The sequence below is a fragment of the Phalaenopsis equestris genome, unplaced genomic scaffold (assembly GCF_001263595.1).
Source record: "Phalaenopsis equestris unplaced genomic scaffold, ASM126359v1 Scaffold000352, whole genome shotgun sequence".
NCBI classification, from domain to species: Eukaryota; Viridiplantae; Streptophyta; class Magnoliopsida; order Asparagales; family Orchidaceae; genus Phalaenopsis; species Phalaenopsis equestris.
Window position 1 is genome coordinate 138,691 of NW_018164794.1, and position 16,042 is coordinate 154,732.

The 16,042-nt window shown below is 37.2% G+C and overlaps 2 protein-coding genes across 12 annotated transcripts in view; one reads left to right on the forward strand and one right to left on the reverse strand.

Annotated features, from left to right (window-relative positions):
* Window positions 1-9,582, reverse strand: part of LOC110026118 (uncharacterized protein At1g26090, chloroplastic) — a 69,219-nt gene extending 59,637 nt beyond the window's left edge. For 4 of the 5 annotated variants that reach the window (XM_020726928.1, XM_020726927.1, XM_020726924.1 and 1 more), the window contains exons 1-2: window positions 9,300-9,582; window positions 9,027-9,155 (exon numbers count right to left, since the gene is read on the reverse strand). The gene's annotated coding sequence lies outside the window, so the exon portion shown is untranslated. Of the gene's footprint in view, window positions 1-9,026; window positions 9,235-9,299 lie in introns of those variants that run through there. The other variant, XM_020726926.1, reaches the window with a different exon arrangement.
* LOC110026119 overlaps window positions 3,180-16,042 on the forward strand; it is a 69,917-nt gene continuing 57,054 nt past the window's right edge. For all 7 annotated transcript variants that reach the window (XM_020726934.1, XM_020726935.1, XM_020726936.1 and 4 more), the window contains exons 1-2: window positions 3,180-3,724; window positions 4,999-5,066. In XM_020726934.1, coding sequence (XP_020582593.1) covers window positions 3,423-3,724; window positions 4,999-5,066 — 370 coding nt within the window. In that variant the 5' untranslated portion in view covers window positions 3,180-3,422. The remainder of the gene's footprint in view (window positions 3,725-4,998; window positions 5,067-16,042) is intronic.

Genomic DNA, 16,042 nt, shown 5'->3' on the forward strand with positions numbered 1-16,042 from the left:
TTACATCCAAGATTTAGGGAGGTCAAAGTCCTTGAAAGTTGGGTGCAAATAAATAGGAAAATAAAATTATCAGGTGTAGAATTGGAGATTTTAGAGTGACAGACTAAAATCTTCAATTCGGTCATATCGTTTGGGTGCTTAAGTGTAGATGTTAGCCCTCAAACTAGGGGAACGTGGAAGTTCCAAAGTGAGAACCGCTATTCTCCCAGCCTAGTCGTAGATTCAGTAAACAAGCATAAGATTAGTCAATATTTTTTATGCCTAGACCAAAGGGTAAAGAATATGTATGCTCCTATTTGACACAATCCAATTTGAACTGATTCACTTTATCCATTCACTTTAATTTCTTGACAAGGAGAATGATGCTTTCTTATATATTGAACTTCACATTAGAAATTTTATTAGTAAAATTAGTTATTTAAGAGTTATTAAAATTACATATTTATTTCAATTGCCTATTTGTGACAGATAAGCAATTTGAACTATATTGTTGTGATTAAGTATTGATTTTCAAAAATCTTAGTTCGTAGCCTCTAATATTACTCCATGTGGGATCAATATCCAGGACTCTATTAGAGTCCTGCATTACTTGAGCGATACGTATACTTGCGTTGATAAGTGTGACTTTGTAATTATTGAATATTTTATTTACATCTTTATCGAATCTATAACCGCTGTCAAGTTATTGGCGCCGTTGCCGGGGAATTAAATCTTCTAGCAGCAGTATCAAATTCTTGTATTTTTAAGCATATATAAAGTCGCTGTCACTAACCTCTTATGATCTTATGAAGCAAAAGATTTTACCAACTGCCTATTTTTAACTTCTTAATATATAAGGAGAAAAAAAATTCTTATACTGATACTAATAAAATCATATATATGCAGGACTTAAATGCTTCTAATTTTGATATTTTCAGACGATAAAAATGATCTCGCCTAAAAATAGGGGGGCAACTGATACAACACCAATAAATTTTCATCATCCTGCAACACGGATCCCGAGACGATATTTTGAACAAGAAACATTCAAATCTTGATAAAAAGTCATCTAGAGCTTCAATTTCAACAAACTTACAGTCAAAATGACTGGCTCGATGAGACGAACCTAATGATATAAAAACTAGCTCAATCCAAGTCAAATCGAGCCCAAATCAAGTAATTAAACCATAATTAGATGATTAATGAATACATTTGGAAAGTCAAACGACTGTCAGATATGACAAATTTATACTCAAATCGAGCGTCTTGACAAGACAATTCAAACGAGCCCAAGATCACTCAATTCTGACATCATTAAGGCACTCAAATGTCCATTAAACGCCGTATGATCGAGGGAAGCTCTTCGGACCATCCGTCAGACCATCCGATCAAACTTCAGACCATCCGATCAAAATGGTTCATCTTTCTACATTAATTGCACCCAGAACACTATAAATAGAGCCCCATCTCTCTCATGAAGAAGAAGGAAGTCTAGAGAGAGCATGAGGTTTTGAGGAGAAGTTGCAGCTCAGCATCACCACCAACCGTCATCAACCACCACCGACCGTCGTCGATCACTACCAACCAAACGCCGTCAGTCGACATTGTACCTTGAAAAATATAGTTACCATTTCCCGTTTGTGGGATAAGCGATTTTTGTAATCATTAATCAATAGTGGATTTCAGCAACGGGGTCAGGTCCCGTGGTTTTTCTCTTACGGGTTTTGTCAGCAACGGGGTCAGGTCCCGTGGTTTTTCTCTTACAGGTTTTGCACGTAAAAACTTCTGGAGTCATGACCGCTTTTTTCTATTTCATATGTATGTTCTGAATTTTCATACAACACTAAGACGAAAATTTATTACTCTACCGTCGTGAATTTTTTAGCACGCATCAACTTTTGAGTTAGAGACGATTTATTTTAGTATAGTTAATTGATTTATAAGTGATCCATCGCCTAGTCTCGCCATCACCCGCACCGTCTGTACTCCAGTATTGGTTGTCTTCTGCCATCGCCGCAACTAGGGTTGTCAAAAAAGCTCGTTAGTTGAGAACAGCTCATATTCAAATCGTTAAGTAACTCTTGATCATATTGTTCATTAAGCAAGCGAGTCGAACATGAAACAATTTATTTTAGCTTAAAAAAGTTGTATCTATTATTTATATTATAATATAGTATATACATATATATCTAAGTTCAAATCACCACAATACGTTTGGTTATGTGCTTCTGCGTCTTTTATTACATATGAATGATACATGTTCGAATCCAACACTTTACACATATTTTTCTAATTAATATAAAAAAAAACCAATTTTGAGATAGATATTATTCATGAGCAGTTTTAAACATAAATCAATTTTGAACAAAATTATTTTTAGATTAGTCAAACACGAGTTTAGAAATGTTGGATTAATTTTGGGACTACAATGTAATTAATAAATGTGTTGGGTCATCATTTAATAAGTCAAAATTATTGTGGTCTAATTTAGAATTAAGTTTATGACTTTGGGCACATTTGTCATGATATTATAGTGTGGATACCATAAGTGCAAATTCTAATTTGATGAGGGGCAGAATTAGAATTAAGCAATATTTTTTTGTAACCGTCTCGTAGTTACTTCAAAGGGTAATGATCCCCGATTTGCTGAGAGACACATCCTTTTCTTGCACCCCATCAACAAGAAACTAAAGAAACTATAGAAAATCTGCAAATTGGAAGATCATACCTTGTGCAATCGATCTAATGGACTTCGATACGCTTCCGCTAATCTATGGCTTATTTCTCTTAAAATTGAATGTGATTTTTTTTTTAGTTCTAACATAGAACCCTAGTAGTAGTCCAGCTGTTGGCAATCGCTACTATCCACTATTGATCACGTTTTTATCTGCCAGTCGCCACCACACCCTGTCAATGACTTATCTTATGTTGGCATTATTTTTCTTTGAATTACATAAACAAATATGAAATCTTAAATTTATTCTAAAAAGAATCAAATAATTTTAATATATTTGAAATACAATATATTAATTTTATATTGAATTAATTTTTCCGGAAACCAAATGGTTGATTTTTTCCAAATTTCTCCTCACTTCAATGTCACGAGCTCTCGGGAACTAACAACCTCATAGAAGTTTGAGCCGGTTTAAAAATATCAACCCAATTAACTTGTTTTCGACTTTCGCAAAGCATAATATGAATGTCTCAGATAATTGTTCAAACCGTCCCTACAACAGAAGCGTAGGACCTCAGAACGCGGCGGAGGCTCCCCTCTCACCCATCGAAGTCGAGAAATTACCGCTTCGCCACATTCGTTTCTCGGATCTCCTCATAAACCGAATCCCAGCACCTAATGCTCCTTTAAGATCCCGCCGAAATGCGTTCCCTTCCCTTTCCCTTCCCCTGATCACAACCGAGCTCTAAAAACTCCCTCTCTGGCACGAATGCTCACCGCCGGCGCTCCGTCGGTCTTCGCTTTTGGTTTAACTGGTCGACTTTGGATCCGACGGCCAGGCGGAATGTCCTGCTTGGGGCTGCGGTCACGTGCGCGTTCGACGTCGGCTGGCGGTAGGGCGGCTGTGTGTATGGACTGCTTTCGGACCCCAGTGATGAAAACGGAGAAGAAAGATGGAGTGGAGATTGTTCGGCGCAACGGGGATCTCTGGGCCGAAGGCATCGAAGGCTCGTCCTCCAAGACGGGAATCCCGAAGCATCTTGTTGTCATGGTGAATGGCCTTGTTGGGAGGTAGCTAACGATTCTGCAAGGCTTTCTTGAAATATCTCGTCCGTTTCCTTGGTTTCATATGACTCGAGTCTTTACTTCTGTTCCAAGAGAAACTAGTTTGAGTGGCCTTTTCTTCAGTTTTAATTGTGGTTTGAGCTGTTGAGCATAATATGAAATAGCTTTCTGAAAGCCTTGGTTGAACTCACCATTGCTTAATCTTATACTCGTGCATTATATTAGAGAAGTAAAATTATATGTCTCTGCAAAGGTGAAGTGATCCTGCGGTTTAGAGCTTCTTAAAATATATCGAGGAAAGAGATTAGCAAATAAAGGATGTCTGTAGCTCCGAGTTAGCATTGGAGGAAACGGAGGCGATCCTTGGCTCAATTTTTCATAATTGCTTCCTCTAATCCTCCATATGATAGAGTAGTTATAGCGTACAAAGAAACATATGGACCAAAATAAGATTTAATATTTTTAGACTAAAAGGACTCACAATAACTCTATAAACTTCCCATTACATTTATTCTCTAGCCTTATCCATTCCTTCAAAATGGCCTTGATCTGAAGGTCGAGCAAATTGTGACAAGATATGAGCGCAGGTAATGTTGGTGATGTGTGATTTGGGGTTGGTAAATGACAGATTTGGCAACCGGATCATTGACTATCCTGAGATGCGGGACTAAAACTCCAATGCCTGGGATGGAGATTGATTGATGTGGTCATGGTGTGTTGGGATTTGGCTAAAGGAGATTGGTTCTAGAGAGAGGTGGCAAGAGTTTTTGGTAGAGGTTTGGAAATCGGCGGAGGTTGCCATTTCAAGAAATACAAGGATGTGGCATGGCGAATATGGCTGCGAGGGTGCGTGAGTAGCAGAGGGGAATTGGGAGGAGTCTGCTTTGGGAGACATGGGTAAGTGCTCGACTGTGGCGGGATAAATACAAGCATCGTTTTGCTAACGGAAAGATTAAAAATACAATAAAGTAAAATTAAAATAAAACACAATAAAAAGTCACTCATAGTTTGCTTCAAAATTCAGAAAGTAGTTTTAAGAAAGAGATGGGCAAATAGAGGATTCTCAAAACTTCATATAGCTTTGTGGGGAGATGGGTGTGCTGGCTCAATTTTTTCATATTTTCTTGCCTTCGTCACATACCAAGACACCTAATGAACAAATAACAAGCATTGATAACCTGTATACTATCAAATATCTTAGTCACTTTTTAAACTGCCCTATACATTTATTCTTTAACAGTTGCTCTGCCTTTCTTTTTTTTTCTTTTGCTTGTTTGCAGTGCGGAGGACTGGAGGTTTGCTGCGGAACAATTCATCAAGAAACTTCCCGATAAAGTTATTGTTCATCGTGAGTTTCATTCAATTTCAATGGCTCAAAGCCATTTATTACTTTGTCATGGCTTTGAATTTTATTTCCTAAAGTTTAATCTCACCAATGGACTATTTATAGCCCTTTTGTTGTTTGATGAGTTTAAAGATTTTCATACTATTATCTATGTTGGTATAATAGTATACTCATACATCAAATTAGACTACATGATTAAAAAAATTATTATTTAATAAATGGAATTTAGCCAACCAACTTAGTGAATATCAAAATAATAGAAATAACCTTATGCTAGTTGTCTAGTTTTTCTTAGCCTAGGTTTCTATTTTCTACTTCTACTGCTCTGAATGGTAATAGTTTTAAATGTTTGCTCAATTTATTGTGAATAGTTTGTGAGTTGTTTGGTTGCTGGATTTTGGAATATAGGGGAATTTAAAATATAGTGCAAGGTAATTGCAATTTATCCTTGCAATTTATTTAGAATCAATGTAATAATTTCTCTTGATTTTGTTCGGAATAATGTAAAACAATTAAAAAATAAATGAAGAAAACTAAGCCACACTCACTTGGAAAGGCATAAGATGGGAATGATAGTGTGTAAAGGAAAGAGAAGACGAGGTTTTTAGGGTGCTCACTCAGGTTGGACATCGTCGGTCGTTTAAAAAATTTGAAAATTGTTGGTCGCCGGAATGGATATCCAGACGCCCAGTTTTAAAAGATGTTTAATTTAATTTATATATATAATTAAAAAAAAATAATATTTTAATTTTTGAAAATACAAGACCGAACCGATCTCATATCTGCAATATTTTAAATGATCGAGCACAACAACGCAAGCAATATATCTACCTCGAAGGATAAATACACTACTTGCTGGTGATGCTCGATTAAATAAACTAAGGAAGTTATGACATCCGTTTTAGTCTACGAACCTTTATGTTGAACGATAAATTCCCTATCTAATATTAAGAATTAGATAGAGTTTATATTACCTGGGTTCTTAAAGCTCTCTATAGAGACAAATCCTTATAGTTAATTACCTCTTAAATGACTGAAATCACTTAAGAGAACTGTTACGGGCACTCTCGATGATGATCAGAGGTATCTATCTTCATGAATTCAAAATTTGTGGTTTTCAAGGTTGGATATAGAAAATTCAAGTGGGAAAGAGACCAAATGGGAACACTTATTTCTGGAGTCAAGGGAAAGAAAAGTAGGGGATGTCATGAATCCTGAGACGAACCTCGGTGACTTCCCAAATTATCCTATTGTTTGTCTTCAATTTCGAGAAGATATTATTTGATGTTTCATCATGCTAATTTTATTATTTAAGACTTATATTTGCGTGACACTGTCATACAAATAACTTGGAAGATATGAGAGTTTACATCGTATCGGACGACAACCTCAAAACCTAAAGTGAATTAGGGCTTAAATTGCACAACTTGACTGTGCAAATGCCTAAAAGACAAAGTAAGGATTTATGTCGCGCTATGCAGACTACCTCGAAGTCCTCAAAGTGAGGATTTATGTCGCGCTATGCAGACTACCTTGAAGTCTTATGACTTGTTGTTTAATCTTAAGGAAATGTATGTTGTTGTAGATCATCATCCTCCATCTGCTATTTCTCCGTCGTGCTTCCCACAAAGACTTGCTCCAAGCTTCAAATTGTAGCAACTCCAAATTTAGTGTTTTATATTTGCAAGTATGATTATTGTTGGGTCTCAAGGGCCCAGGTGTATCTCCTGATATATGTCCTACTTTTCTCTATCCAAAGAGTTTAGCAAGTGCATTAAAGTAAATGATGCAATAAGAAAAACAACAAATCACAGGAAGCTTAAACAAATTGCTAGAAAATCTGGTATAATAAAATCATATAAATAATAAAAAAAGAGAGTAAAAGAAAACACAATATCACGTATAAAGAACCAGTAATATGGATTTATATGTGACATTAGGAGTGTCCCCAATTGTCAGGAGGATCTGAGTGTATGGCTCAAGCTCAAATCCCGAAGCATTGAATTTCACTGTAGGTTGAGTCATGGCGGAAATAGAAATTTCACTACTTGATTTCATTAAAAGGAAGTTATGAACCACATCTTCGTGTATCCTTATGTTTAGCGTTTTAATAGACTTGTGGAATGAGGTCAAGTGCTTAATTTCATCATTCATTTGAAAATTAGGTAGAGGAACTCTGACCTAGGGTGTGCTTCTAAAGTCTATGAAGCCTATTCCTCTAAACTGTGCTTGAAGTGATTTAAGGTGTTTTGCTTCCAATGAAGTGTTTTTCAACTAATCCTCAAATATTTTTTAACTGTTTTCCAAATAATTAAATAAAAAATCAACGGAGAAGGAGACCGACTCACTTCTAAGAAGAAATCAACTAAGCAAAAGGGCAAAATCACAAGTAAATTGGCCTAAAAGCGTTTAAATTTTTTCAAAATAATGATCAAATCAACCTCCAAAATGTCTTTAAAAGCCTAAAAAAATCAACACTCAAAGTGCCCAAATCGATACATAAAAGCCTCCAAAAATCTTCTCAAATTGACACAACCAGAGAGCAGAAAACTGCCATGAAACGTGTTCAAAACCGCAGCACAAACGGGACACCAAATAGTTTCAAACATTTCCAAAACCGCGGCGAGGCGAGATGCCATTTCCCAATTGAGCTTATAAGAACAAGTGAACTACTGACGGTATTTCTCGAAAAGTTAAAGGATAAACTAGCTGCAGTTTTAATAACATCAATTAAACCAGTGAACTAAGCGCTCCAGAGTACGTTACAGCTCTTCATTTCCACTGAAACAAATTATTCACAGGTAGGTTCTTTGGATAAATATTCCTTTGCAAACAGTTCTTATCATCAACGTTTCCCTAAGCTAATTCAAATGATATGAACAACAAAAGACAAAGTAATTAAATACTACAAGGACTTGCCAATCCTGAAAATCTTCCATAACCAAATATCAAAATACTTCCCATGTGAGTTGTATGATAAGAAAATCTAAAACAAGTTTGAATCCCACATACATGTGTAAGCATTGAAGTGACATACATGCAAGATCTCCTGAATATTCACACCTATACATCAATTTTGACATTTATGCCACACAAATCTTTCATATATACCGTCCAAATATTTGATATTGCTAAAGAAATAATACCATTTCACGCATAGGGTAGAGCGTGGCACATATATTAGAATTAAAGTTTGGGTATTAGAAATGTAAATATATAAGAATTGGGTGGTGGGTACGTAAATAAAAAAGCATATATGTTACTCATTGAAAGACCTTGGCTGAAATTTACGGCTTAAGCATTTGCAATCTTCTGGAATTAAAACTGTATCACTATCAGCCTTATCCTTCCATTTGACAGCTAGCAAGGGGCAGCTCTTGGCCCTCAATATCAAAAGAAAGTGTTGGATTCTTATGCTTTAGTGTTCTATGCCATTAATAACTAATCCCACAACCACTGTAACTTGAATTCACAACAACAGCAATCATATATCTGAAAGCCTGATAGTGCTCATACTACTTGGTAAGCTAGTATGAAGGCCATATATTGACAAACAAAGACTTCCTGCTTGACTCGTATCCACATCCTCCATCACGCATGCTTTATTACAACAGTGACACCAAAACTAAAAAAAAAATAAATAAAATAAAGTTAATCTAATGTCTGTTAAAGATTTCGGCGCTGCCTGAACAAGTTATAGCCTTTCCAAAACCTTAATCCAAATATTAAGCGAAGAAGGGGAAGAAAGTGGGGGAGAGCAAGAAGGATCAATGCAACGAAGCGTCAAGGACTCCCCCCCACCAAATTTATGATCAATGAACAAATTAAGGATTAAAAGCTAAAGGTTAGACCAACCATGAACAGAAAGTAGATCCTTCTCATTGCATCAAACGCATATAGTAAAGAATTTATTAAGAGATACATCATGAATCAACTGAAGAAGAGAGAAGGGAAAAGAGTTACCTCTTGAAGCTGGTTCAAAGAACACGAACCCCAACAAAATCGGCAGCACCTCCACCTATCAAAGCTTTCTCAAGCTTTGCCAAAACAGAACACAGAACCCTAAAAGACCTCAAGCAAACACAAGATGAACTGTGCAGGGAAAATCCAATTAAAAGGATTAGAGGAAATTTTGACAGCACCTCCCCCTCTCTCGATTTTTTTGCCAACCTCCAAACCTTCCCCCAAGAGGGGTTTATATAACCAGAGGAGGAGAACAAATTTACAATCACTTACCTGGGAGGTGAGCCGAGACCGATCGTGACGAGGCGAGTGGCGACAAAGGTAGGTAGTGCCCGTGGTGACAAGGAAAGGCTTTTAGGCAGAGCGGCAGGGTGGAAGCTTTTCGCAGGGCACGGGGAAGAGGGGACCTCGAGCCGAAACTTCGAGAGGAGAGAATCGGAGGGCCGCTCGGTCGGGATCGGTTCGCAGGGAGAGGAGAGCTCGGGTTGATCCTTCGCAAGGAAGAAGAGGAGCGTTCGGTTTGGCTAGGGCAGCGATCAGACGAACCGTGAAAGGGAGAGGGACTCGTGTGCTTGAGTTTGGTTTAAAGACTTACGAATTTTAAAAATAAGGATTTTTTATTTATTTAAGAAAATGCAAATTTCGTGCAATTCATTTGTGCGCGGTGCCCTCGCAAAATGGGTGTCATTCTTAGCTAAAATCGACGTTCCGAATGCGTCGGTGCGGTCTGTTTCGTCATCCGGGGTCGTCTGGACAACTTTGTCAACAATCGAGTAAAAAAAACGTCGAATTCAATTTTCATTGAAATTTCGGTTCACGATCGATTGTTTCAAAAATTTTATTTAAGCATTCGAAAAATAACGGCACAGGCGATACGAATTGTAGTGATCAAACATGTTGACTGTCTGAATCGCAAAGTTTGTGCGCACGAAAGTACAAATTGTGCATAAGACCATCTTAGGGCTTAATTATTCTAAAGAAACTTCTTTTGGGTTTCATCATGTTGGTTTCAACCTCCTTAGTGCTAGAGGCCGATACCACACATGCGGAACTCCAAAAGGATAAAGGGGTAGGTTGGATTTCTAAAATGAGGCGGGTCCTATTTATAAGACTCTAAGATAGTCAAAGGGAGAACCCTAAGGCTAGACCCTAAATCCTAAGAGGAAAACTAGATCTCACTAAAAATGAGGTCAATAGAAATGTGATGGGATCATTGATGTGTGAAGAAAGAAGAAGAGGAGATAAATGTGGTTGATCATGGGTGATATACTGAGATGAGAGTCAGCGCGACGTATAGAGTGACATAGGTTTGCAAGGCTGCACTAGCAAAGAGAGGGGCAGGGATTTCAACGAGATGTTGCACTGTGATTGCACTGTGATTGCATATTAGTGTTGCATTGTGTCGTGGAGTTCGACGAAATGTCACACCATGGTACAATGTTCTATGATGCAATGATTTCAAAATTCACTCACTTTTGGAGAATTCTAAAGGCAACCATGATGAAGTAAACATGAATTGCAACATCCTTAAAATAGTACTTTGTGTTTACTCATCTTCCAACCAAACACTTAAAATAGTACTTCTGCCATAAGGAGTCTCGTACAGTGCCATGCTAATGCTAGCCTGGAAGCTGTAAACAAACTCTACCGGCGAAATATAATCTTTCCAACCGCCTCTAAAGTACAAAATGTAAACCCTCAATAAGTCTTATGCCATATGAATAGTGTGTTTGATTGACCATCTATTTGGGGATGAAAAACAGTGCTAAAGTCCAACATCGTACCCAAAGTTTTTTGCACTTGCATTCTTAACTTAGAAGTAAATCTCTTGTCTTGTTCAGATATGAACAAAAGACATTTCAATCAAACGATATTGTCTTTGTTGATTTTGGCTAACATTTTTACTAAATAATCACGCTTGATTTGTGAGAAATGAGCTGACTTAATGAGTATCAACTACAACTCAAATAATATCATGGTCCCGTTTCGGCTTAGACAAGCCAACCATGAAATCCATCTCTCTCCTCCCAGTTCTATTTTGGGATATGAAGACACTGCAATAGATCACCAAGTTTCTGATGTTTTTCCTTGACCATTCGGTAGGTCAAGCACTTAGTTACAAAATTTGCCATCTCTCATTTTAGTATGGCCGCCAAAATAACTTCTTGTGGTCTTGATATCTCTTGATACTTCTTGGATGAATCGAATATGGAGTAGAGTATGCTTTACGGATTATCTCCTTTTAAAGGCTTTCTTGATTTGAAACATACAACTGCTTTTGAAATATCAAAGTATCAGCCTGATTAATACCAAAGTCGGGTCTTAATCCATTCCGAGCTTACTGTCTAAATTGCAGTATGCCCGTATCCTTCATTCGAGCTACACGAATCCTATCCTACGATTTAAGGCCTAACTCGTTCTAGGTTCCGAGGTTGTCGTCCGATACGACGTAAACCCTCATATCTTCTAGGCGATTTGTGTGACCGGGTCACGCAAATATAAGCCCTAATTAAATAAAATTGGCAGGATGAAACACTTTAATAATTTCTTCTCGAAACTTAAGCCAAATCATAGGATAGACTGAGAAGCCATCGGGGTTTGCCTCCGGATCTACGACCTCCCCTAGTTCCTTCTCGTTTGTATTCCTCAACAATGTTCCAGATTCGAGTCTTTCCCCCTTCACACCTCTTCGTCCGATCTCGTTGAAAAGTCATACCCTTTTGACCTCTTTGAAGATAATATTCCCTGATTTTTATCGAGAGTTTTCTTAAATGACTTCGGTCATTTAAGATGTAATTAATTATAAGGACTTGCCCTTATAGGAAGCTTTTCCGAACCCAGCCTAAAATAAACCCTATTTAATTCTTTGTATTAAATAGGGAAACTTGTCGGCAAATAAAACGGTTTTGCAGATCAAACAGATGTCATATATTTTTTAGTTTATTTGATTGAACCTCATCCTCAAGTCTTGTGTTTATCCCTCGGGATAGATACAAGATTTGAGGTAGAACGCTCTTTCATTTAAACTGTGAAAAATATGAGGTCAGTTTGATTTCATATTTTTCTAAAATTATATATATTATATATATGTAAATTAAAACGTCATTCCGAAGCAGGCGATGGGACTTCACTTCCAGTGACCGACAGCTTCTTACGGACAACTTTTGAACAAACCACCCTCAAACTTTTAACCTCTTCCCCCCTTTTAGCGCCGACAAATATCACATCTAATATACCATTATTTTTAATTTTTAAAAGTGAATACACATGTTCATATATATGTAAGATGTCATATATGTAAAAATTGAAATTTTGGTGTTAGATATGTTAATGCATAAAATTTGACTGAAATATATTTATATTGATTATCACCATAAAAATTTTTTTTGAAAATTTTTATTTCACTAATTTAGGAAATGTGTGTCCTGTGTGTGTCATCCTTTTTAATATTATTTGAACAAGATACTTATATGCCGTGTCTGATATGTGTCGGGACCGTGTCCGACTCTGTACAACTCCTTAATTAGAGAGGTCCCTGCATCATAGGTGAAAATTTCACAACGAACTCTATACAATAGCCACCAAATCTTCAGTTTAAAGATAATTGCTAAGCAAGATAATTTTACTTGTGCACCTTATGCTGTTGAAGGAATCAATCTATAATCCTACCTTATTGCATAAAAGCATGACCTAATCCTTGATGAGAAGCATCACTATAGAAATGAAATCATTCGATTTAGTGATTTAGAGATTAGAGTGGTACCCATAAATAACTCTATGTTGAACTTTATCTCACGATCAGGTGGTAAACTAGATAAATCTTAAGGAAATATATCGACAAATTTTTAAACCCCTGGAACACTATCTAAGTTAATGCTAGCTTTTTAGGTATCCACCACATGAACGAGGTCACCAATTCACAGGTGGGAGATCAACTTACATGCCTTCATTACTATAATTACACAAAATAGAGCTCATCTTATATCATTGAAACTAAAAGGGATTATAACTTGTATACAAAATTTTACTCGCCTCTTATGACCATCTATAAGGATATGTAGAAAGTCAATCATTATTAAATATTGCATCAAACTCAGCTAGTGGAAATAATATTAGTCTAGCACACATATAATATCATTGATAAGAATGTCACAATCATGAACACACTGAATAACAATCAAGGATGAGCCAAATGACAGTGATTGATATATGTGACCGTAATGAAGAAACTAATACACCAGATACAAATGTGTTTGATATGAATGAACTTTATATTCCAGAGAAACAATACTTTTACTGGTTGCTTAAAAATAAAGATGGTACATGTCACTACATCAAGCGTTTCATGGGCCTCTTTGTGACGACCAGTTTCAGTTCAAGGGAGACAAAAGGAAGAACCAAAGAAAATGAGGCAAGCAGGGAAGGAGATGAAATGAACAGAAAGAGATGAAGTGAGAAGTCGGGTGTTCAGAGGAGGGAGTGGAAACGAACATCCAAAGATGAGGAAGGAACAGTCAGGACACCAAACGATTTCTGCGGTTTCCCGTCTTGCGGGTGCCTCTGCGGCTGTCTTCCGGTCTCGTGAGTTCTGTGGCTTCCCGTCTCGCAAATTTTGCAACTTTTCGTCTCGCAGCTCCTTCCTGTCTCGCGAGCGGCTCGGGAGTGCTCGACTCTGCGGCTCCTTTGCAGTGCGGCTTCCGCGTGTTCTCCTTTTCATCTTCGGTTGACGCCATTTTTTTGTGTTTTCTTCTTAACGCCACACTTTTATTTTGAGGATGGCTTTAGACAGATCGTATGCTTAACTCATGGGTGTCAACGCCTCAAGTACACCTAAATCGTGCTCTTTTCCTCCTTTATTTGAGTGAGAGGAGGTCATCAAGAAACCTGGTAGGAAGAATGTGAAACCTGCTATCTTTTTTCAGAAGCTGAATGTATTCAACTTGCTTCCTCTTGTCGTCTGAATTTGGTTGAGAAATTTTTATATGATCATCCCAAAATGGAGCTTATTCGCAAGGAATTTGAACTTATGCACCTTGTTGGGAAGTGAAAAACTGGACTATTATATCAGAAATACATTCATATTCAAATTAATAATGAAGAATATTACACACGCTTATTTGCTAGAAGAATAATCTGGATTGATAACAGAACAATGAAGATTCTGAAATGGTCTGTGGATTTTGACCCACAGATGGAACCACCAATCATTCCGGTTTGGATTCGTCTTTATTTTTTTTCTCAAAAAGTGTTTTATTCTATTGCCTCAGCTTATGGTAAGCCACTCAAGACGGACATTCTTATTTTTAATCTTTTTCGTCCATCGGAAGCCATAGTACTTGTTGAAAGAGACATTACTTCTTCCGTTTCTTCGTCCATCGGAAGCCATAATACTTGTTGAAAGAGACATTACTTCTTCCGTTTTTGAGGAAATTTGGTTGGGCATACAACATGATGGATATTGGCAGAAGGTAGAGATTGAACTTTTTTCTTCGTATTGTTCGAACTGTCGTATGTTCGGCTACTCCAGTTCTCAATGCCATCATCTACATCCCCACCTCAAACAAAAAAAACAGTGAACAAAAAAAATAGTGCTCCGTTTGAGGCAGTGATTCGAACTCCTTTTGATCAGCTCCAAATTATTGATAGTATCGATCATTAAAAGGATACACCTGAAAATTTCACTATTCCCGTAGACAATATATCAACCATTCAGTCTTCACACATTGCTATAGCTCCCCCGTCTTTGGAACCTCCTATTGTGGAGGCGAGGGAGATTCTTCAGACTCCGCTTACCCTAAAACCTATCACTGATATTACATGTGAAAATACCTCAGCCGCTTCACTATCGCCTCATCAGGTCCAGAAAGATGTCAATGCTACTCAGACTCAGAGGAATCATGACGTGCAACGTCCAACACTTTTCCGACCAATCCGGCCACCTTTGGACCAATCTATTGATCAGATGAGTCATGACAGGTTTGCACATCCTGGAGAAAGAAGAATGAAGACCTACTTGAGCTCAGGAATCTGATTGATGATACTTTGGTTACTTCGGGTAATGGTACATGATGAATGATACTTTTGGTACTTCGGGTAATGATACGCAGTTTACCAATTTGTTAGTCGGCTCCATTCTGAGAACTAGAGACAGATGAAGAACTAAAGTGGGACGTCCCTAGCACCTTAGACTCTGTTGATGGATTTTTTGTTTTTTACCTTTATGTATCTTTGCTTCTTTGGGTTTTTGTGTGTGTTGTATTGTGTGAGTTGGGTTTTATTTTAGGTTATCTCATACAACCTATATGTACCTTTTCTTCTTTAATATATTAGCCATTGGGCTTTATCTATATATATATATATGTATATATATATATACGTATATTATACATATATATATGTATATTAATTCAGATTATATAACAAAAATAATATAAAAATAAAAATCATAATGAAAATTTTTAGCTAAATAAAATAATTAAAATTATTAAATTTGCAATAACATAATCAATAAAATTAAATTTTAGTAAAATAAAATCATGTTTATGTTACATTTTCAATTTTAGGGTTTAGGGAGAGGAAACGAACAAAGAGGAAGAGGAAACGAGCAGTCAGGACACCAAACAAAGAGGAGAGGAAGCGAGGGGATGAAATCATGAAAGCATATTTGCTTTATAAAATCACGCGATAGGGCGCGTTTTACTTACCTGCAGAGACGAGAGAAGAGGCGTCACGATCTCGTATGGGAGGGAACGCCGTCAAGCAGTGGAGAGGCGAGAGGTCTCGGTGTCGGTGTTGAGCGGGGGAAGAGATGGCGCCACTGTTGTGCATTGGGGGTTGCGAGTGCGGGAGTTTCTGCGCATTTGATCTCGATGAACAAATCAACAAAGAAGTTAGGGAAGAGGGCGGTGACGTAAGGAAGCAGGCGTGTGAGGAGAATCAAAGCCGCCTATGAGGAAGGTAAAACGAGATAAGTTTTATTAAAGTTCGAGTTAATTGATTAATAATATATATATATA